This window comes from Anolis carolinensis, unplaced genomic scaffold (assembly GCF_035594765.1).
Source record: "Anolis carolinensis isolate JA03-04 unplaced genomic scaffold, rAnoCar3.1.pri scaffold_12, whole genome shotgun sequence".
Lineage (NCBI taxonomy): Eukaryota > Metazoa > Chordata > Lepidosauria > Squamata > Dactyloidae > Anolis > Anolis carolinensis.
Window position 1 is genome coordinate 19,977,781 of NW_026943823.1, and position 23,095 is coordinate 20,000,875.

General features: G+C 40.4%; 1 protein-coding gene across 1 annotated transcript in view; it reads right to left on the reverse strand.

Moving 5' to 3' along the window:
- Nucleotides 1-1,921: 1,921 nt before the first annotated feature.
- Nucleotides 1,922-23,095, reverse strand: part of nrk (Nik related kinase) — a 127,727-nt gene continuing 106,553 nt past the window's right edge. Inside the window, exons 28-31 of the mRNA XM_062963792.1 lie at nt 22,408-22,557; nt 10,759-10,918; nt 7,534-7,673; nt 1,922-3,934 (exon numbers count right to left, since the gene is read on the reverse strand). Of these exons, the coding sequence (XP_062819862.1) occupies nt 3,851-3,934; nt 7,534-7,673; nt 10,759-10,918; nt 22,408-22,557 (534 nt within the window). The 3' untranslated portion in view covers nt 1,922-3,850. The remainder of the gene's footprint in view (nt 3,935-7,533; nt 7,674-10,758; nt 10,919-22,407; nt 22,558-23,095) is intronic.

The window sequence follows — 23,095 nt, forward strand, 5'->3', positions numbered from 1 at the left end:
GAAACTCAGTGGTTGCTGTCACAGGACATCCAAATCTTTGTTTGTTATGCAAGTCAGATGTTCCCACCTCAACATCTTTAAACTTACCCAACAACGCACAGAACTCACATCAACACAATCACCATAAACAGCTTGCATTCTCTGAGGAATCTCCTTTGGGGTCAAGAATTAAGTGACTGCATATTGCTTAAGTCGCATTGACCGACCATCTGCACAGGGTTCCATACTTCGCACTTTAACAGCACAACCGTTCAGTGCTAAAGTTTCCCACCAAATGGAACTGTAGAGGAGAGTCTACTGAACAAGCCAGTACCTGTCACATACCAGGACTGCCATCTGTTGAGGAGTTACGAAGGTGGAGGCATTACTTTTCATTCAACCCTCGTAGATCAACAATAAAAAGCTTTAAAAACACATGGGCATAATAATGTATTGCCTTCTTTGCAGACACAGAGGATTCCGGATTGCCAAATAGCATTTTGGGTAATTTCTCTTTGGTTTCTGAACAGTCCTCCCTAAAACAAATACCTTAATCCCAAAAGATTGTCCCCACGCATACCTTCTTAAACAAGTCACTTCCCACCTGCATTTTCACTACGTTCCAGTCTCAGCTACAGCCGAACTAACGGTCTACTTCTTCTGCTCTTACACAACTTGCTTTTCTATTTCCTCCTCTTCAATATTCCATGTCTCTTGCGATTCTTCCCAACATATCCATCCCTCTTACCGATCTCAATTGCTTTTCCCAATCCCACGTTTTCTCACTAACTAAAACTTTATTATCCTCTAAAATCACCCACAATTCTCCAAAGACCATCATAAATCACATATCTGAGATAGTCTAAGGAACCCCTTTGGCAGAGAAGAATGGATCTAGGTGAACTACAACTCCAAAACTCAAGGTCAATGCCCACCAAACCCTTCCAGTATTTTCTGTTGGTCGTGGGAGTTCGGTCAAATGTCAAGGTCTGTTTTCCACAAACTCCATTTGGGCAGATTGAGTATTTGTGCCAAGTTTGGTCCAGATTCATCACTGTTTGAGTCCACAGTGCTCTCTGGATGTACGTGAACTACAACTCTCAACCTCAGGTCAATGCCTACCAAAGCCTTCAATGGGAGTTCTGTGTGCCAGGTTTGGTTCATTTCCATCGTTGGTGGAGTTCAGAATGCTCTTTGATTGTAGGTGAACTATAAATCCCAGCAACTACAACTCCCAAATGTCAAGGTCTGTTTTCCCCAAACTCCACCAGTGTTCACATTTGGACATATTGAGTATTTGTGCCAAGTTTGGTCCAGATCCATCATTGTTTGAGTCCACAGTGTTCTCTGGATGTGTAGGTGAACTACAACTCCCAAACTCAAGGTCAATGCCCACCAAACCCTTCCAGTAATTCCTGTTGCTCATGGGAGTTCGATGTGCCAAGACTGGTTCAATTCCATCGTTGGTGGAATTTAAGTTTGCCCATGCCTGGTCTACACTGTCCTTGTATCCGAAAAGTCCACTGCTTCCCCAAAACATGTGTTTAAAAAGCTATATGGTCTGCCAATTGTTGACAGTGTTCTCTGAAAAAAAAGTGACTTGAGTATCAGCAAGCCTTGATGCATAATATGCCCTGATCAGGTAAACAAACAGGTATGACCTTTTTAAATACTGTATTTGACATCTCCCCACCCGCCCTTTGGTCCCCTAATCCCCAAATATAGATTACTACATATTCCTCTTAATAAAAATATTTTTTTGCATTTAAGCATAATATAACTATACTATACGTAGTCCTTTCTATAGTGCGTTACTTCTGCCAGCAGGCAGTACAGACTTGGTTTCGGTCGTGATTGTACATGTAAACGTGAAAGTTCGGCTCGAGAGAAACTCACAATTGTAAACCCTGAGAATATAATATCACTGTAGGAGATTTAAAAAAAAACAAACACCTGTGTATTGCTGCTAGATATTTTCTTGTGTTCCCCTGATGCAATTAATATAAATGCCTGAAAGGAGCTAGTTGTGTGTGTTTTATTTAATTTATCCATTGACAACTTCTCCTGTATGTTGTCGAAGGCTTTCATGGCCGGAATCACTGGGTTGCTGTGAGTTTTCGGGCTGTCTGGCCATGTTCCAGAAACATTCTCTCCTGATGTTTCACCCACATCTATGGCAGGCATCCTCAGAGCTTGTGAGATCTGTTGGAAACAAGGCAAGTGAGGTTTATATATCTGTGGAATGATGTCCAGGGTGGAAGAAAGATCTCTTGTCTGTTTCTGGACCACCTCAATAAGTTCCTGGTCTACCTCAACAGCATCCACCCAAACATACAAACTATCTACAAACTATCTACAGGACCTACAAACTATCTACAGAACGTACAAACTATCTACAGGCCCACCAAGAAAATCCAACAAAGGCTACGTTCAGCAAAGGACAAGAGGGATCCTCTCACCTCTGTAGGAGTCTACCTTATCCTATGCAGCTGTGGACAAGTCTACAGAGGGACCACCAAAGCCTGGCTGCTTCATACCTAAGAGACTCCATTGTTGGCCAACTTGAATACCATTGAATAGCCTTGCAGCTTCAAAGCCTAACTGCTTCATACCTAGGGGACTCCATTGTTGGCCAACTTGAATACCATTGAATAGCCTTGCAGCTTCAAAGCCTGGCTGCTTCATACCTAGGGGACTCCATTGTTGGCCAACTTGAATACCATTGAATAGCCTTGCAGTTTCAAAGCCTGGCTGCTTCATACCTAGGGAAATCCTTTTTAGGCCACCTTGAATGCCACGAAGAAAACCCCACATAGGACTACACCACAGCAATGCGTGGCCAGGCACAGCTATACTGTGTGTGTGTGTGTGTGTGTGTGTGTGTGTGTGTATCCCATTTGCCTAGTTTCCAAAAGACCTCAAAACCTCTGAGGATGCCTTCCATAGAGGTGGGTGAAATGTCAGGAGAGAATGTTTCTGGAACACGGCCAGACAGCCTGGAAAACTCATAGCAACCCAACATCTCCCGTGTTTTCCACTGAACAGTTTAATCGGAAATTGTTTGAGTTATTTCTATATTAAATATAGACTTACTAAACGTGATGCGGAGATATTTACAGACCTATACATATAAAGAGTTTTTCCACTGATACTGGGAGATGAAAGAGTTGCAGAAACTAAACTAAATGTGCCCAACTTAGGAGGAGCTTGGATCTGATAATGTATATGCTGCCCTGTTTGATTATTAAAGGCAACCGTACGAGTAAAAGATGTTGGATGCAAACAACAGCAAAGATTTCCAAACAATGCCGGCATTAAATAGAAGGATATGAAAGGAATTTTAAAAAGATATAACCAGGCTATGTTTCCCCTACCTTAAAAAGTAAACATTGTTTCTCATTAGTCCTGAGATGGAGAAGGATGCAACTGCTTAAGCAAGAGCGGCAAAACAATACGAATCCAATTTAGTAAATGTCTAGCTCATGGCAAGATACGTCTGCGCCAAGAAAGCCTACCTGTACATAATTTCCCCCCAAAATAAACAAAAACATAAGCAATGAGTACTTCACAAAAGGGCATCACAGTATTTGTGCAAAAATATATACCTGTGCCTACTTTGTAAAGGGAGGATCCTAACGTCATGTACATGAGCATCATTCAATTGCATATTATTTGGACTTTTAGAAACAAATATTGAATTGTCCTCAAACAGCAGAAATAGATTTACAGTACTATGGTTGGAAACAAAAATGGCAACAGAAGGACAGGCGGACGGTGATAGTTTTCTCTCTCTCCGTAATCAGCTTGCATTTTAAAACAGCTCATATCCGGTGGGGGGGAAAAATCAAAATATGTTTCACTCGGATGTGATTTACCAGTTGAATAGTATGTTCTGGCCCAGTGTCATAAAGTAAATTTGGCTGCTGCCTCCAGAATGAACAGATGCAAAAAATACCTGGGGAAAAGAGAGCGAATGTTACAATGGAGCCAATCCTGGCAAACATATATATATATATCTGCAAATGCAAAATCGAATTGTACTTTTAAGTACCGTATATACTCAAAGACAAGCCAGGCTGTGGTGCAGCTGGTTAGTAGCCAGCTGCAATAAATCACCACTGACCGAGAGGTCATGAGATCGAAGCCCAGGTTGGGTTAAGCCTTATATCTGTATCTATATGTAAACATTATTTTTATATGTGAATTTTTCCCTCACATGTTTGCAAGTCTTTGCAAATCCTATATAGATATAATTATCTATATATAGAGCTATGTCTAGATAAATATATATGAATATAGGTATATAGGGCTTGCACATATTGCAGGGGAAATGCAGACACACACACACACACATATATATAGAGAGAGATGTCTAGATATAAACATAGATTATATATAAACATGTCTAGATAGATATGAAGATAGATACAGTAGAGTCTCACTTATCCAACACTCACTTATCCAACGTTCTGGATTATCCAACGCATTTTTGTAGTCAATGTTTTCAATACATTGTGATATTTTGGTGCTAAATTTGTAAATACAGTAATTACAACATAACATTACTGCGTATTGAACTACTTTTTCTGTCAAATTTGTTGTTAAACATGATGTTTTGGTGCTTAATTTGTAAAATCATAACCTAATTTGATGTGTAATAGGCTTTTCCTTAATCCCTCCTTATTATCCAACGTATTCGCTTATCCAACGTTCTGCCGGCCCATTTATGTTGGATAAGTGAGACTCTACTGTATATAGGGCTTTCAAATATTGCAGGGGAAATGCAGACACACGCAAGCACAGATATATGTATATATAGAGAGAGATGTCTAGATAGATGTAGACATAGATTATAAGGCTTGCAAATATTGCAGGAGGGAAATGCACATTTAGAGAGGGAGGATTTTCCAATGTTTCAGGGGGAAATGCATATGTGAAATTAGGATATCAAATTATAGATTTATATCTAGCTCTGCATTGTTTATGTAGGCATTGAATGTTTGCCTGTTACTATGTTGGAAGCCGGTCTGAATCCCCATGGGGAGATAGATAGTGCAGGATACAATTGAAGTATTAATATTATTATGTTTTTGTTGATACCATATTGTTTTTGTTGACCTTATTTTTCTACTTACAGAGCTAGTTTATTTTTTTATTCAAAACAAAATCATATAGTAATAATAAACATTTAACCTACTGATGCCTCAATTGATGTAATTTTATTGGTATCTATTTTTATTTTTGAAATTCACCAGTAGCTGCTGCATTTCCCACCCTCAGCTTATATGCGAGTCAATAAGTTTTCACAGTTTTTTGTGGTAAAACTAGGTGCCTTGGCTTATATATGGGTCGGTTTATACTCGAGTATATACGGTAGTTTTTTTTGTTTCTAATTTTAAATTATGGAAAGAAAGTAGTTCCATCTGAGACTGAATGCTCTGAGTGGCAATAGATTACAATTTTCTCAGTTCCCACTAAGAAAGATACAAATAAAATATCTCTCACAACCGGCTTCGAGGAGCAAAGCAATATTCATCCGTTCCGGTCTTCTCATATTAACAGAAAAATATAACCAGATGAGTTTTTTGGGTTCATAAGTAGAGTGTGAAAATGTCACACAAGGATCTGTCGCACAGGGAAAATGCATCCACTCTTCATGCTTAACAGCCACTTCTTCTGGCAGCAAATTTCAGAACTATATAAAAGCACTTTAAACCAACTGCATATTAATTTACTACATTTCTATAATGCTTTCTGGTTGAAATTCCATGGGCAGACCTGGAAATAAAGGTTAAAGCTAATGCTACACAGCAATCAAACATAACATAAAACCCAAAGGAAACCACAGCAGCCAAAGAATACAACTAACATGTATAATCCAACAACAGTTTGGATTTAAGAAACCCCAGGGTCCAAGTCTAATCACTCGCCCAACTGGAATAGAGCCTTTCAATGAACAAGATTTACATCAGCAGAGAAGGCTACAGATCTCTCCATCTATTTGGCTCAATTTAATCATTGGTGGGCTTCGAGGGGCTCTTTGATTGTGGGTGAACTATAAACCACAGCAACTACAACTCCCAAATGACAAAATAATCCCCACCAACCCCACCAGTTTCCAAATTTGAGCGTATCAGGTATTTGTGCCAAATTTGGTCCAGTGAATGAAAATACATCCTGCATTTCAGATATTCATATTATAGTTCATAACAGTAGCAAAATTACAGTTATGAAGTAGCAACGAAAATAATGTTATTGTTGAGGGGTCACCACAACACAAGCAACGGTATTAAGCGTAAGGACATTGGAAAGATTGAGAACTGGTCATAAATGTTGATTTACCATTTAGCAGCTGATACAATGGGGTTACTCTAATAAGGACTAACAATTAGGACTAAAAAGGACATAAGACCCAAAGAGAATGTTAGATAACACATTGCAGTAACCCAAATGGGTAACTGGCAGACTATGGGTTACTAGCATAGATGTCTGAAGATTTTTCTGATTTATCTGACATTTCAAAAGACAAGGGATTTGATGAATTTCAAAGTGAAGAGTTTGTCAGTGTTAAGAGAGAATTGCAGCCCGATAAGGCTGATGTTTTGGATTCCAGAGGGGAAAGTGAAAGCCCCAGATCCTTTGAGAAAAAGCATTTTGGCTAATGGTGAGTTTTCACGAGAAGTTAGATTACTCTTGAGAACAGAGGGAGTGAAAAGTAGACTAACTAGATCCTGAGAGAGTCCGTGAGAAGACCTTGAAGCCCAGGTGCATTCGACACGATCTCATGGCTACTTGGTCGTGGTTAAATTAAGGAGTGCTGGCTTCAGGCCTTTCAGAAGAGAAAATGTTGCTCTCAAGTTCATGATTCAAGGATTCTCAAGTTTCCTGTTCTGGTTCATGCCTTTATTTCCTTGAAGGGTTTACCTTGGAAATGTTCTTGCTTTCTGGTTTATGGATCTATGTTTGAAGTACTGCTGGGGATTTTGCTTCTCTTGATTTTATGTACTTTGGCATTTTTAGATTACTGCTATTTTGATTCTATTTTGAGAACCCCCAAGCTGTGAACCTGTGTCTTGAGGGGAAGTGTGACCCCATCCAACACAGGCTGTAAACTCTTGCGACTGACCAGGAGGACCTCTGTCTTGTCTGAATTCAATTTCAATTTGTTCGCCCTCATCCAGTCCAACACAGCAGCCAAGCACCGGTTCAGGATCTGAAGAGCCTCCTTAGTAACAGGTGGAAAGCAGTGACAGAGTTGGAACCGTACTCCGAAACTCCGGATGATCTCTCCCAATGGCTTCATGTAGATGTTATACAACATGGGGGACAATACTGACCCCTGACAATACTGACAGAAAGAGGAGCCTTGTAAGTTCCCCATTGCCACTACTGGGCTGGATCCAAAACGGATCTTTCGGTTGCTGTAAGGGAAAACAGATTCTCACTCTGCCGAATTCTGGATGCTCTCGAAAATGGATCAGGAACTGCGCTAAACGGATCGGGGTATAACTGAAGTGCACAACCCTAATAACCACTGCGCTTCAGAAAACATACCTTATCATTCCTTTCACAAAGGAACTTCAGCTTCTGTGCTTTCTTGTGCATGAACACTCCTTCCAAGGTTCCCGTCTCCACAGCCCGCAGTTCAATTGCCTTCTCTCCCCAGCCCATGACTTGGTTGCACTGAAGATAAGCTTCAAAGGAAGAGAAAGAAACATGGTGGCAATCAACAAAATGCCAAAAAGGGTAAAGGAAGAGTAGAGGACTCTTTTGTAGATTGGGTATTGCTAATTGTATCTCTTTCTTGTTGGAGTTCAACCCCACACTGCCCAAGTCTGCAGTCCTCAATGAGGAGTAGTTATCGTGTTTCCCCGAAAATAAGACAGTGTCTTATATTAATTTTTGCTCCCAAAGATGTGCTAGGTCTTATTTTCAGGGGATGTCGTATTTTTCCATGAAGAAGAATTCACTTTTATTGTTGAACCAAAAAAAAAATGAACATTTGTTATATACTGTACAGTAGATATCATCACAAACCAGCATAACCAGACAAAATGTGAATCCTAGCAAGAATTTCTTATTACTACCATTATTTCCATGTATATGGTACACACATGCATGCTCTGGGGTTCTGTTTGGCGGGCATAATTCCAAACTAAAACTTTGCTAGGTCTTACTTTCAGGGGAGGCCTTATATTTAGCAATTCAGCAAAACCTCTACTAGGTCTTATTTTCTGGGGATGTCTTATTTTAGGGGAAACAGGGTAGTTAGCTTAGAATAGGCCGAGGGAAATCCCTCCCACCCCGACTCCTGAATGTGGCCAGACCGTGGCGCAGCTGATTAGTAGCCCGCTGCAAGCCCCCAACTATTAATAGCCTAGCTCACTGTTGACCTAAGCAACCCGAAAGACAGTTGCATCTGTCAAGTAGGAAATTTAGGTACTGCTTTATGCAGGGAGGCTAATTTAACTAATTTGCAACACCATAAAAATTGCCGGCAGCACACAGAAAGGAATGAGGAAGTAATACCATCAAGGACTCAGTAGCACAAGTGGATGGTGAAGCGGCAGCTCCCCCTGTGGCCGGAATCGAGCATACCCTCATGAAGCCAGAAGCTGGAAAATGTTAAATTGCCTCTGTGTGTGTCTATATGTTGTATGTCTAATGGCACTGAATATTTGTCATGTATATGTGCATCCACCGTGAGTCCCTTTCGGGGTAAGAAGGGTGGAATATAAATATTGTAAATAAATGACAGTTGGAATCTATCAATTTCTTCTCCTGTTTTTGCTCTCATTCTGATTGGCTGTATAGAATGGATACTTTGCAGGTTCATGCCTTTTATCTTTGACTTCTACTTTTACATCTTGGTGCGTGCTGTGTGTATTGAGATCTCTCTCTGCTTGTGTTAGGAGAGATATAGTGCTTGGTGATTTTTCTCTCTTCTGAACCCTAGACCCAGCTATTTACTATTAAGAAATGTAGCTATAATTTTTGTAAATAAACCTTTTTGCAATCGTAAAGACAGAACTCTACATGTTTGTATCCTTAGCTCTAAGTTCTTTACAGCCACCTGGCACTTCATACTCTGCTTGCTGTGAGCTGAATGCTCAACTATAAATATCCTGCTTTTGCATATTTTTGGATGATGTGCTATTTTTGGGTAGTTTTCCCTAACACAGAAAAATCCTAACTTTTCTTCCTCAGATCTGCAGGTCAGATAGAGAGTTTGGACTTATGCAGCTGCACTTTTGACCACATTTTGACTCTCCTTTTATCTACCCGAAGACACCACTGTGGCACATTGTTCAAAGCCACGAAGAACAATGTAAAAACTGTGAACAGTGATTTCTAATCTTAATGGAAATGAATTTCCTGGGATGCTGGAGATCCCAAGGACATTACAGAAGCCACGACAGTTTGATTCTACCAAAGTTTGGAATGCAAAATCCTACCACATTATGGACATGCTATTGGAGGCATTCTGGGAGTTGTAATAAGATCAGGAAAGAAACTTTTCCAGGCCATAATGCTACCATGTCATTTAATTTTCCTTGGTGATCAGTTATTATTAGCATTAGTATTATTATTATTACCTCGCTTTATCTCCCCTAAAGTCTACTTAAAGCAGCTTAACATAAAAGCATTTAAAATATACCGATATATGAACATTAAAACAGGATGAAATATAGGCAGTATTAAAAAATTCCCAGTTAAAAATCATTAAAACAAACTCAAAGTTAAAAACCACAGTGTCTCCTGAATTGCTCTTAAGTTTCCTCATTCTAATTACTATAACCCAGATTGACTATGTAGGTCTCGCCACTGTAACATATTACATTACTATGTTTAGATTCTTTGCCCTACTTCTATCAAATACATCTCTCTTTTCACTCCACTTACAATACTGGAAAGCTGGACTGTTTTCGGGGGGGGGGGGGGGGGAGGGGCTGCTAATATTAAAGTAATACATAGTTATTAGGGTTGTGCATGTCAGTTGGAATTTCGTTAAATTCGGATCTAATTCGGATCTAAAGCATTTTTGAAGCGAGTTCCAACCCACTAGTGGTTTGAGAGTTGGACTACGATTGTGGCTTGATTCCCCGCTCAGTTATGGAAACCCACTGGATGATCTTGGGCGGGTCATCACCAGCATTGCTATCTCCGGCCCATCCTCTGTTTGGATATCAGCCAGCACACCAATGCCTTAAATCAAGAAACAGCTTCCTAAGATCTACAGAGATACTCACAGGAACACCTCAGTAAGCAAGAGTCAAAAGGTGGCAGGCTAAAACCCAGAACCTCAAGCCATGGCTGATACCAGATGAGAGATTCCTCCCTGGGCACACAGAAGACTTGGAAGGCACTGAACAAACTGCGCTCTGGCACCACGAGATGCAGAGCCAAGAAATGGGGCCGCAAAGTGGAGTCCATGACATGCGAGTTTGTAGAAGAGCAAACCACAGACTACCGACTACAATGCAGCCTGAGCACTTCCACATACACAATAGAGGACCTTCTCACGGCAATACCAGAGACACTCCAAGTAGCCAGGTTCTGGTCAAAAGACATTTAGTATCATGCCAAGTTTTTAACTTTGTGGTTTTTTATACATTATAACTGTATTCTCAATTCACTTCTAAAAGGAAAAATAAATAAATAAATAAGTAGAATTGAGCCTTGTGTTGGAATTGAGCCTTGTGTTGCTCCTACACTGACAGAAGTGAATCTAGGCCTTCTTGGGTGAGCTACGGGTGCCTCTAGTCATTGCAGACATACCTACAGAAGCCGGCATTTCTCCCCATTGCAACACATTTTCCTTTGAAAAATGTCCGTAAATGTTAACATAGACTCCTTCATCCTCGTACGTGAGTAGAAGCTCCATTCCGCTGGTGTTTGGGAGGATGATAATGGCGTGCGGGTGAATATTTCCCTGGATCTGGAAAAATAGTAATAATAAATGTATTACAATCAACAGATAAGATAATAAACAAGCAGACAAATAATTAAGTAGAACCGAAGACATATCTATATAAATAAAAATGTAATGTATGTTTGTAAAGCCTTTTGGTTGTAAAGCCTTTTGGTTTGGGATTCAAGTATCTTGGAAGTTTCTTTGTTCCTGTTTTGTATTCATGATCAAGTTTCACTCACGATACCTTGTGCTTGTGGACTTTATTCATTTATTTATTTACAGTATTCATATTTTGCCCTTCTTTCTCACCCAGAAGGGGACTCAGGGTGGATCACAATGTACATATACATGGCAAACATGCAATGCCATTAGACATACAACATACAAACAGAGACACAAAGGTGATTTAACATTTCCAGCTTCATGAGGGTATGCTCGATTCCGGCCACAGGGGGAGCTGCTGCTTCATCGTCCCCTTGTGACACTGAGTCCTTGATGGAGTACTTCCTCATTCTTCCGCACACAGCTGGACTTTTTTATGGTGACGTAAATTAGTTAAATTAGCCTCCCCGTATAAAACGGTACTTAAATTTCCTACTTAACAGATGCAACTGTCTTTCGGGTTGCTTAGGTCAACAACGAGCTAGGTTACCGTAATACAAGTAATAATAAAACTAGTAACAATACTCCATTGACAATTGGATTGTTGTTTGGTTATCTCCTGTTGCTGAAGCTTTTTGGATTTTATATCTGCTTTTCTTACACCTGCTTTTTTCAAATGCTTTTTATGTGTTTTACAACAAACTGTTTGATTATATTCCTGGACTCTTGTGTGGAGCGGTGGTCAGAGGTGTTTCCAGGCCTGGAGTGCAACGTTGGCCAAGTGGCCTATCTGGTTACATCTCACTTTCAAGCATGTTTTCACATAAAGGCTACAAATCAAAACCAACAGGCACCTGTCAATATTAGTTATCTCCAGTTCCTGCCCCAACCTGTCTTGGGAAATCGTATCAAATGGAGACTTAAAGTCAAGTAAGGCTGTATAAAGGGCTCTCTTGGTCCTACATTTGCCTATAAGATGATGTTAAGACAATGTCATTACTATTAAGATTTATATCATGGGGCAGGTTTCAATTGTAGCAACTACAGTCCATTAATCTAAATATCTTGGTAGAAGGTGCAAATTAACTGGTCTTGAGAGCTTAAGAAAGAAGCATACATCTGTTCTAAAATGTATATACGTTTTTGCAGGTTCAGAGACGATACAAATGAAAAATAATGCTCCCGTTCCATGAAAATTAAGCTATCATCTGGAAATTGAATCTCCCTGCCCCAAATTCTTCAAATATCAAAGAGCAATCGTATTTCATTTGGCATTACGTAAGTCTCCTGGAGTAAAAGCAAACCAAACAGCAATGGAAACATAACAAAACGAGCATTAAAGGTAAAGTTTTTCCCCTTGATATTAAGTCCAGTCGTGTCCGACTCTGGGTGTTGACTGCATGACAACACCCATGGAGCGCCGTTACCTTCCCACCGGGGCGGTACCTATTGATTTACTCACATTTGCATGTTTTCGAACTGCTAAGTTGGCAGAAGCTGGGGCTAACTGTGGGAGCTCACTCCGCTCCCCAGATTCGAACCGCCAACCTTTCGGTCAGCAAGTTCTGCAGCTTAGCAGTTTAACCCACTGCACCACCCCATTAAAACTAGCACTAGCACCAAATAAAGAAACATTAGGGTGTTGTAACTTAGCCCTAAGGACTTAGGAGGCAAAAAAGCTTCCAAAGAAGGAGATAGATACGAGGGTTGAATGAAAAGTAATGCCTCCACCTTCGTTACTTGGGTTTGGATGGGAATATTTAAATAAATCAAATGGAGAAATAATCTTTAGAATGTGCTTTTTAACGACCACTATACACTTTTCCACATAATCACCAGACAATTGGATACATTTCTGCCAATGAAGAACAAGTTTTCTGAAGCCGTCACGGAAAAAGTCGACACTCTGTTTCCACAACCAGCGTCTCACAGTTCCCATCGCGCACAGATCTTCTGATAGCCAAGCAAAGCAATAATGTGAATCACATGTTCTTATGAAATGCCGATTATGCTTGAAATTTCTCTCTGAGTGATACAACGATCGTCCCAAATCAATCTGTCCACCTTTTGCTTGTGAAACTCGGTGGTTGCTGTCATAGGACGTCCAACTCTTTGTTTGTCACGCAAGTCAGATGTTCCCACCTCAACATCTTTAAACTTACTCGCCCAATGTTGCACAGGACTCACATCAACACAATCACCATACACAGTTTGCATTCTCTGATGAATCTCCTTTGGGGTGACACCTTCAATGACTGCACGTTGCTTAAGTCACATTGACTGACCGTCTGCACAGGGTTCCATACTTCGCACTTTAACAACACAACCGTTCAATGCTAAGGCTTCCCGCCAAATGGAACTGTAGAGGAGAGTCTATTTATTTATTTACAGCATTTATATTCCGCCCTTCTGACCCCGAAGGGGACTCAGGGCGGATCACATTACACATATAGGCAAACATTCAATGCCTTTTTAACATAGGACAAAGACAAACAACAAACATAGCTCCGAGCGGGCCTCGAACTTATGACCTCCTGGTCAGTGATTCATTGCTCTCCCGTCTGCGCCACAGCCTTGGGCTGAACAAGCCAGTACCTGCCCCATACCAGGACTGCCATCTGCTGAGGAGTTACGAAGGTGGAGGCATTACTTTTCATTCAACCCTCGTAGATAGAATAATAGAATAACAGAGTTGGAAGAGACCATCTGAGCCATCTAGTCCAACCCATTCTGCCATGCAGGAAAAACACAATCAAAGCATCCCTGACAGGAGATTGGAGAAAGGCAAGGAAACCTAAAAGAAGCATTGATTCCTCCCATCAAAGCACCTTTTTGAATGTTTGGATGGTGAAATTGTGGCCTTAGAATTGCTGCTTCTCCCTCTCTCTGGAATGACCCTCAGTGGATCTGTCGTCAACTTAAAATACGAGCATCTAAAGTAAATATCTACATCGCAAGAAGATCATTCAGAAGATTACAGCGGATGCCTTCCAAAATCTCACATAGCTATTCAGAGGCAAAGCAAATGCTGAGAGCCTTTCCATGCCTACTCATGGCCAGACAAATCTCATGGTTCACACTGTAAAATATTCAACAAGCTTTAAGTAATTTAGCAGCCCACAAAACCCAACACTCTGTTTGAGGGAGAGTTTTGCTCAAGGCACATATGTTAGGAATCTTGAGATTCAAAACAACAACAGCAGCAACATCTGGCAAATAGTCCTAACTCGTCCTTTGCAGCAACAAAAAGAGGATTGTTCCTAGCATGTGACCCAGGCATGGGCAAACTTTGGCCCTCCAGGTGTTTTGGACTTCAACTCCCACAAAAACCATTTCATCACATTCTCATATCATTCCACTGTTTGCATGTTTTGTTAATCAGGACGCACTTTTAATACCTGCCATATAATCCAGTGCTGATTTTGATACTTTGGGATGCTTGCTCCAGCTCATCGTCTGGTCAATGCAATGCATGCCGAGATTTCTTTTAAAGATACGAACCAAATCTGCCATCCAAATTTCAGCATCCAAATGGTACATTTCATACTTGGAAGATTTGGAAGGTGTTCCGATAATGCAAAAAACACAGCACTTTGGACCAAACCATAATGCAAAAACAAACCCAAGTAAGTCTGTGTGCTGCGTTGGCAAAAGGAAAAGAAACAATAGAAACAGATCACTAGAACAGTCTTGCTTTTCTATTTGTTTTTATATCCTTCTATCATCTTTTGTTATTAATAATGCATAATTATTATATGCATTATACAGTATCTTTCATTATTAAAGCACTTCAGATGATTTCAATAAGTAGCTATTATTATTATTATTATTATTATTATTATTACACAGCAAGCAAGATAGATATGCTGGATTTCGTATCACAAAATCACAAATCGAACACTTCCCAAGTCTCTAGGACTGTGTTGTTGTTGTTGTTGTTGTTGTTGTTTTTATTATTATTATTGTTATTATTATTATTATTATTATTATTATTTTATTCTGTGATTATAGTACATGTTTTAAATAAGGGAATCACTATGTTACAATGCCCTAATGTTTCTTTATATGGAGCTAATGATAATTTTATTATGTTCCTGTTGCTGTTTGGTTTGCTTTTATTCTAGGAGACTTACAAAATGAAATATGATTGCTCTTTGATATTGAAGAATTTGGGGCAGGGAGATCCAATTTCCAGATGATAGCTTAATTTTCACGGAAAGGGAGCATTATTTTTCATTTGTATCATCTCTGAACCTGCAAAAAAGTATATACATTTTGGAACAGATGTATGCTTCTTTCTTAAGCTCTCCAGGTCTGTTAGTCTGCACCTCCTATCAAGATATTTAGATTAATGGACTGTGGTTGCTACAATTGAAACCTGCCCCGTGATATAAATCTTAATACAGTAGAGTCTAACTTATCCAAGCTAAACGGGCCAACAGAAGCTTGGATAAGCGAATATCTTGGATAATAAGGCGGGATTAAGGAAAAGCCTATTAAACATCAAATTAGGTTATCATTTTAGAAATTAAGCACCAAAACATCATGTTATACAACAAATTTCACAGAAAAAGTAGTTCAATACACAGTAATATTATGTTGTAATTACTGTATTTATGAATCTAGCACCAAAATATCATGATATATTGAAAACATTGACTACAAAAATGGCTTGGATAATCCAGAAGCTTGGATAAGTGAGACTCTGCTGTAATAATGGTATAGTCTTACACCATGATAGTATACATTTTTTTTCTTCCTGAAAAATATGTATAACGTATTTTATGTTATATGTATATGTATATTTTATATTTATACTATCTGTGCCCGGCCACGCGTTGCTGTGGCTAGGACTTAGTTTTTCTTTTCTTTTTGTTGTATGAACTTAGAGGCGTGGATGAGAGGTTGTGCTGTCAATTTTCAAGGTTGTGGGGCATTTAGTTTAGTTGTTTTGTCCGGTGCCATGATTCCATTACCCTTTTATATATATACTAGCAGTGCCCGGCCACGCGTTGCTGTGGCAAAGTGGTGGTGGTATTGGTTAAAAATTGTTGTGTAATTTTTATTTGACTTTATTTGTATTTTTAAATTAATTTTATTGTAAGTTATATTTTTATTTATTATATTTTATTATTTTCTTGTATTATTTTTAGTTATTTTCTGTTATTATAGTATTTTATTGTATTAATTTTTAGTGTTTTTTATTATTTTTTATTGGGTTGCTAGGAGACCAAGTTGGAGGAGCTTAGCCTTCTAACTGGCAGCAATTGGATAAAAGCAATTATTCCTCTCTCTCTAATTAGGACTTTATTTTTCTTTTCTTTTTGTTGTATCAACCTAGAGGCGTGGATGATGGATTGTGTTGTCAAATTTCGAGGTTGGGGGGCCTGTAGTTTTGTTGTTTTGTGGGTCGCCGTGATGCCATCACTCTTTTTTATATATAGATGTATAAAGGATTACCACCTCACCCGCTTTATAGGAAATCTGCTACAAAACTGGAGCTTTTCTGTTGAGTTCCATTATCAGAGAAGCAGATGGAGAAAACAGAAGGGTGGCTTGTGCCAGGGAAGTGTGCTTGCTCCATCAATGTTCAACATTTACAGAAACAACCAGCCACTGCCAGAAGGGACAGAGAGTTTAATCTGTGCTGACGATCATGCCATCACCGCACAAGCAGGGAGCTTGAAATGGTTGAACAGACGCTCTCTGAAGCTTTAGGTGCTCTTACTGTCTATTACAGGGAAAACCAGCTGATTCCTGATCCATCTAAAATGCAGACATGTGCTTTTCACCTTAAGAACAGACAAGCATCTCGAGCTCTGGGGATGACTTGGGAAGGAATCCCACTGGAGCATTGCAGCACAACAACATACCTGGGAAACACTCTGGACTATGCTCTGACTTATAAGAAGCACTGCTTGAATATCAAGTCAAAAGTGGGCGCTAGAAAAAACATCATATGAAAGCTGACCGGCACAAAGTGGGGATCACAACCAGACACAGTGAAGACATCTGCCCTTGTGCTTGGCTACTCTGCTGCTAAATACGCATGTCTAGTGTGAAATACATCTCACCACACTAAAACAGTGGACATGGCTCTTAATGAGACATGCCACATTATCACAGGATGTCTACACCCCACACCACTGAAGAAATTATACTGTTTAGCTGGCATTGCACCACCTGACATCCGTTGGGAAGTAGCAACCTGTAATGAAAGGACCAAGGAAGTGACATCTCCGGCCCATCCTCTGTTTAGATAGAAGCCAGCAAGCCAATACCTTAAATAAATCAAGGAACAGCTTCCTAAGATCTACAGGAACACCTCAGCAAGCGAGAGTCCAAAAGTGGCAGGCTAAGTCCCGGAACCTCAATCAGTGGCTGACGCTGGATGAGAGACTCGTCCTGGGCCCACAGAAAACTGGGTAATTTGGAAGGCACTGAACAGACTGTACTCTGATACCACGAGATGCAGAGCCAGTGTTAGGAAACGAGGCCATAAAGTGGAGTCCACGACATGCAAGTGTGGAAGAGAACAAACCACAGACCACTGACTACAATGCGGACTGAGCCATGCCACATGCACAACGGAGGACCTTCTCACAGTCACACCAAAGGCACTCAAAGTGGCCAGATTCCGGTCAAAGGACATTCAGTATCATGCCAAGTTTTTAAACTTTGTGGCTTTTCTATACATTATAACGATATTCTCAATTCGCTTCTGATGCAATAAATACATAACACCATTTTACAGGTAAATATTCATTCAATCAGCTGTTAGGAATTGTGGGAGTTGAAGTCTAATAATACAACAACAACAACAACAACAATAACAATATAATACAATAATAATAATATTAGGTAAGGTAAAGGTTTCCCCTGACATTAAGTCCAGTTGTGACTGACTCTGGGGGTTGGTGCTCATCTCCATTTCTAAGCCGAATTGCTGGCGTTGTCCATAGACATCCCCAGGTCATGTGGCCATTGGCATGACTGCATGGAACGCCATTACCTTCCCGCCGGAGCAGTACCTATTGATCTACTCACATTTGCATGTTTTCGGACTGCTAGGTTGGCAGGAAATAATAATATTAATTAAATATTATTTAATTAATATTATTAATTATAATATTAGCACTCCATGCAGTCATGCCGGCCACATGATCTTGGAGGTGTCTATGGACAACACCGGCTCTTTGGCTTAGAAATGGAGATAAGCACCAACCCCTAGAGTCAGACATGACTGGATTTAGCATCAGGGGAAACCTTTACCCTTTTTATATATTATATATTAAATGTAATATTACTAATAATATTACCATATAATGATATAGTACACTATAGTAATTTAATGCTTATATTTTGCTAAGCTAATAATATATCGTATGTTCATTTGATTTGTAAGCCGCTCTGAGTCCCCTTCAGGGTGAGAAGAGCGGGATATAAATGTAGTAGATAAATAAATAAGTCCAAAACACCCGGAGGGCCTAGGTTTGCCCATGCTTGATCCAAGTACATGATGAAAAATCTCTGCAATTAGCATTTTCACAGGGAAATTCTCCTTTCAGCAACGAAACATCCCCCTTTCCCAACCAGAAGAAATACACAAACGAGGCATGGATCAGAAAGTTTACTTGCCAGATGTAATCGACCCAGGCCAACCATGGAGCCTGGCGTCTTTGCAGCCACTATCCGTAACAGCAGAACCGGGATCCACAGCCGGAGAGCTATCCTAATGCGCTGCCTTGGTACGGTTTGCATGAGTTATCAAACCGAAGGAGGCAAGCAACGAAAAGAGGGTGCTAGGCTGCAAACCGCCTCGAGTCGGCCCAAGGTTGTTCCCAAACAAGGCTCAGGATGCCGTTTTCCTCCCGAAACAATAATGATATCGACTCTCTCAGATGCAAAGCCATTCCAGTGTGAAGAGAACCCAAACAGCTGAGTCCAAGAAGGATGCACTCAATTTCAGCTTCTGCACTCTTAAGGGAAAGTGTATTTTTAGTATGTTCTTCCTTACAGCAAACGAGCCGAAATTGAGTCGCAGGTCTCTTAGGGGAGCCCCCATCTTGAGGGCGTTCGACTGGGAAATATTGCTCTTCCGTGTACATAATTAGATGGGGAGTTTGCTGCCAAAGTGCAATCCTTTTTCAGAGCCTGCGACCTTTTCTCCTTGCAGTTCTACCACTTTTCATATATAGTTGACTATATCCTGTATGTGAAAGACATATCCTCTAAGCAAGGAATAAACTACTACTACTATTACTACTACTGTATGGATCCCCTGGTGGCGCAGCAGGTTAAACCACTGAGCTGCTGAACTTGCTGACCGAAATGTCAGCAGTTCCAATCCGGGGAGTGGGGTGAGCTCCCGCTGTTAGCCCCAGCTTCTGCCAACGTAGCAGTTCGAAAACATGCAAATGTGAGTAGATCAATAGGTACTGCTCCGGTGGGAAAGGTAACAGTACTCCTTGCAGTCATGCCAATGGCCACATGACCTTGGAGACATCTACGGACAACGCTGGCTCTTCAGCTTAGAAATAGAGATGAGCACCAAACCCCAGAGTCGGACACGAGTGGGCATTAAGTCAGGGGAAAACCACTACTTTTACCTACTACTGTATAGTTAGATGTCTAGCTATATACCGTCTCAAAACTCTCCTGTTTCTGTGCCTTTGGTCTCCCATAATCCTCATTCCTGCCATTGCATTTCCCATTTTTTCCTTATCTCTTACGAGCAGAGACTGGCTTATTCTGTAAGGAACCAGCTATTAGCTACTTAAGTGGAAGTAGTGCAGGACTAATGTCAGGAAAGTTCATAGTATCATTGAATCACAGAGCAATAGAGTTGGAAGAGACCCCATGGGCCATCTAGTCCAACCCCCTTCTGACATGCAGGTAAAGCACAAAGCATCCTCGACAGATGGCCACCCAGTCTCTGTTTAAAAGACTCCAAGGAAGGAGCTTTCACCAGACTCTGAGGCAGAGAGTTCCACTGCTGAACAGCTCTTTTTACAGTCATCCTAATGTTCAGGTGAAATCTCTTTCCTTGTCATTTGAACCCATGGCTCCATTGAGTTCTAGTTTCCAGGGGAAATAAAACAAGCCTTCTTCCGCTTCCTTATGACAGCCTTTCACCTATTTATGCATGGCTCCTATCATGTCTCCTCTCAGTCTTCTCTTCTGCAGAATAAACAGACCAAGATCTTTAAGAAGCTCCTCAGAGGGATTATTCATGGTTTCCAGACCTGTGCTCCCTTTAGTCTCCCCCTTCCAGACTCCTTCCAGTTTAGAGTTAATCCCTCTTTTGAACTGTGGGGCCCAGAATGGACACAATGATAGTCTAGGTGAATAAGTCTGACCAAAGTAGAAAAGAGAGGCAACCAGGACTTCCCACGATCTGGACCAGGGGTCCCCAAACTAAGGCCCGGGGGCCGAATGCGGCCCTCCAAGGTCATTGACCTGGCCCCCGCTCTCAGTTTTAGACTTAGGCTCACCCAAAGTCTGAAATGACTTGAAGGCACAACAACAACAATTCTACTTAACTTGACTATCTCACTGGCCAGAAGCAGGCCCACACTTCCCATTGAAATCCTGATAGGTTTATGTTGGTTAAAATTGTTTTTATTTTAAAATATTGTATTGTTCTTTCATTTACTAATATTGTGCTATGGTAATAATATAATATATTGTGTATACATATAATATTGATAATAATATTATAATGTAATACAATATAATACTTATTTATTACAGTATTTCTACCCCACCCTTCTCACCCAGTAGGGGACTCAGGGTGGCTAATAATAATACTAATACAATGTAATAATATTGTATAATATAATAATATTAATTATATATTATATATTAAATGTAATATTTCTAATAATGATATGGTATAGTGGTACAGTACAATATAGTAATATATAATGCTAATATTGTGCTATGCTAATAATATAATATATTGTATGTACATGCAACTTGTAAGCCGCTCTGAGTCCCTTCGGGGGAGAGAGGGTGGAGTATAAATGTAGCAAATAAATAAATAAATGGTTGTTGTTGGGTTTTTTTTTTTTTTGCACTACAAATAAGATATGTGCAGTGTGCATAGGAATTTGTTCAATTATTTTTTTTTCTCCAAATGATAGTTCGGCCCCTCAACAATCTGAGGGATCATGAACCGGCCCTCCACTTTAAAAGTTTGAGGACCCCAGATCTGGACTCTAGACTCCTTTGGATGCAACCCAAAATCCCATTGGCTTTTTGAGCTGTTGCATCACACTCTTGGATCATGATCCACTTCTTCTCCATGAAGACTGCAAAATCTTTCTCATATGGATTGTTGTCGAACCAGGCGTCACGCATTCTCTGTCTTTGCATTGTTTCTGCCTAATTGTCGTATCTTACATTTGTCCGTCTTGAAATGCATTTTGTTAGTTTTGTCCAATCAGCTCTCTCATGTGTTGAGGTCATTTTGCATCCTGATCTTTTCCTCTGGAGTATTAGCTCTCCCTCCCACTTTGGTCCCATCTGCAAACGTGATCAGCAAACCCTCTGAACCTTCATCCAAGTCATGAATAAAGTCATGGGTCCAGGACCGAACCTTTTTCATGGCTCCCAAATAATCACTTCTTTCCAGGATGAAAAAGAAGAACCATTGGGGAGATGAAACCTTTGGGTTCGGTCACTTAACCAATTCCATATCCACCTAAGAGTAGCCTTGCCTAGCCCATATCAGATTAGTTTGCTTGCAAAAAGGTCATGGGGGACCTTGTTGAAGGCCTTCCTGAACTAAAGAATCCTCAGCATTCCCTGTATCTACCAAGCTTGTAACTCTATGGGGAAAAAAGATGAGATGAGTCTGGCACGACTTGTTTTTGAGGAATCCATGTTGACTTTTAGTCATCACAGCATAGCTTTCTAAGTGATTGCAGATGGCCTCCTTCATGATCTGCTCCAAGGTCTTTCCTAGTCTTGGTGTCTGGCTGACTGGACACTGGTCATTGTTTGGTTCCTCTTTTGTTTTGTTCCCCAGTCTTTTTATGGAACTTCTCCTGTTCTCCAAGAATCCTCAAAGATTATTGCCAGTGGTTCTGAAATGACTTTTGCTGGTTCCTTCAACACTCTTGGGTGTAGTTCAGTGGTTCTCAACCTGAGATCTCCAGATGTTTTTAGCCTTCAACTCCCAGAAATCCTAACAGCTGTTAACTGCCTGGGATTTCTGGGAGTTGCAGGCCAAAAACATCTGGGGACCCCAGGTTGAGAACCACTGCTGTAGTTCATCTGGCCCTGGATACTTGAGTTTATTTGGAGTAACCAGGTCTCCCCCAACGCTTTCTATCTTACTATGCTAGTAAGTGTGCTGATGTTCAGATCCTTACAAGCGAAGTACATTTTCCAAGGTAGAGCCTTACATGTGTCGGCAGGTAGAGGTCATACACGGAGCCCGAATCCACGTCAATAGCATGAAAACCGACCGACGAACCATAGATGACTTTCAGCCTCTGCCCGTTTTCAACCGTCAAGTCAACCAACAGTGGTTTTTGATGAAGTGAGGTGAAGGACTGCAACAAAAAACACCAGGCATTGTATATTAGATCAGGAATTGGTCTGAGAAAGGGAAGCTTCGGCTGGTTCTACACTGCCCTTTATTCCCAGGATCTGATCCCAGATTATCTGGCAGGGGAGACTCATATAATCCAGTTCAAAGCAGATAATCTGTGATCAGATCCTGGGATATAGGGCGGTGTAGATCCAGTTTTTATTCCCCTTACAAAAAAACACAAATAATGGCTGCAGGAAATGAATCTGGTTATAAACACCTATGATCCAAAGTCATGTAACACAATTTCAGAATGCTCAATGAATCCCTACAAAGGAATGTATGTTTATGTGTCTGGATGGATAGAAATACTTTTTAATGTGTGTATTTGTAGTATTTTTACAATGTTTATGTATTTTTAAAGTTTTTTTCATTGAAAGGCATAGATCGGGTGAATATGTCTTTTGTGGCCAAATTTGGTTTTGTTTGGGCCAGCAGTTTTGTTGTTTACTGCGTGAGAAAAATGTAATGTACGTAATCCTAATTAACTAGACTATCTC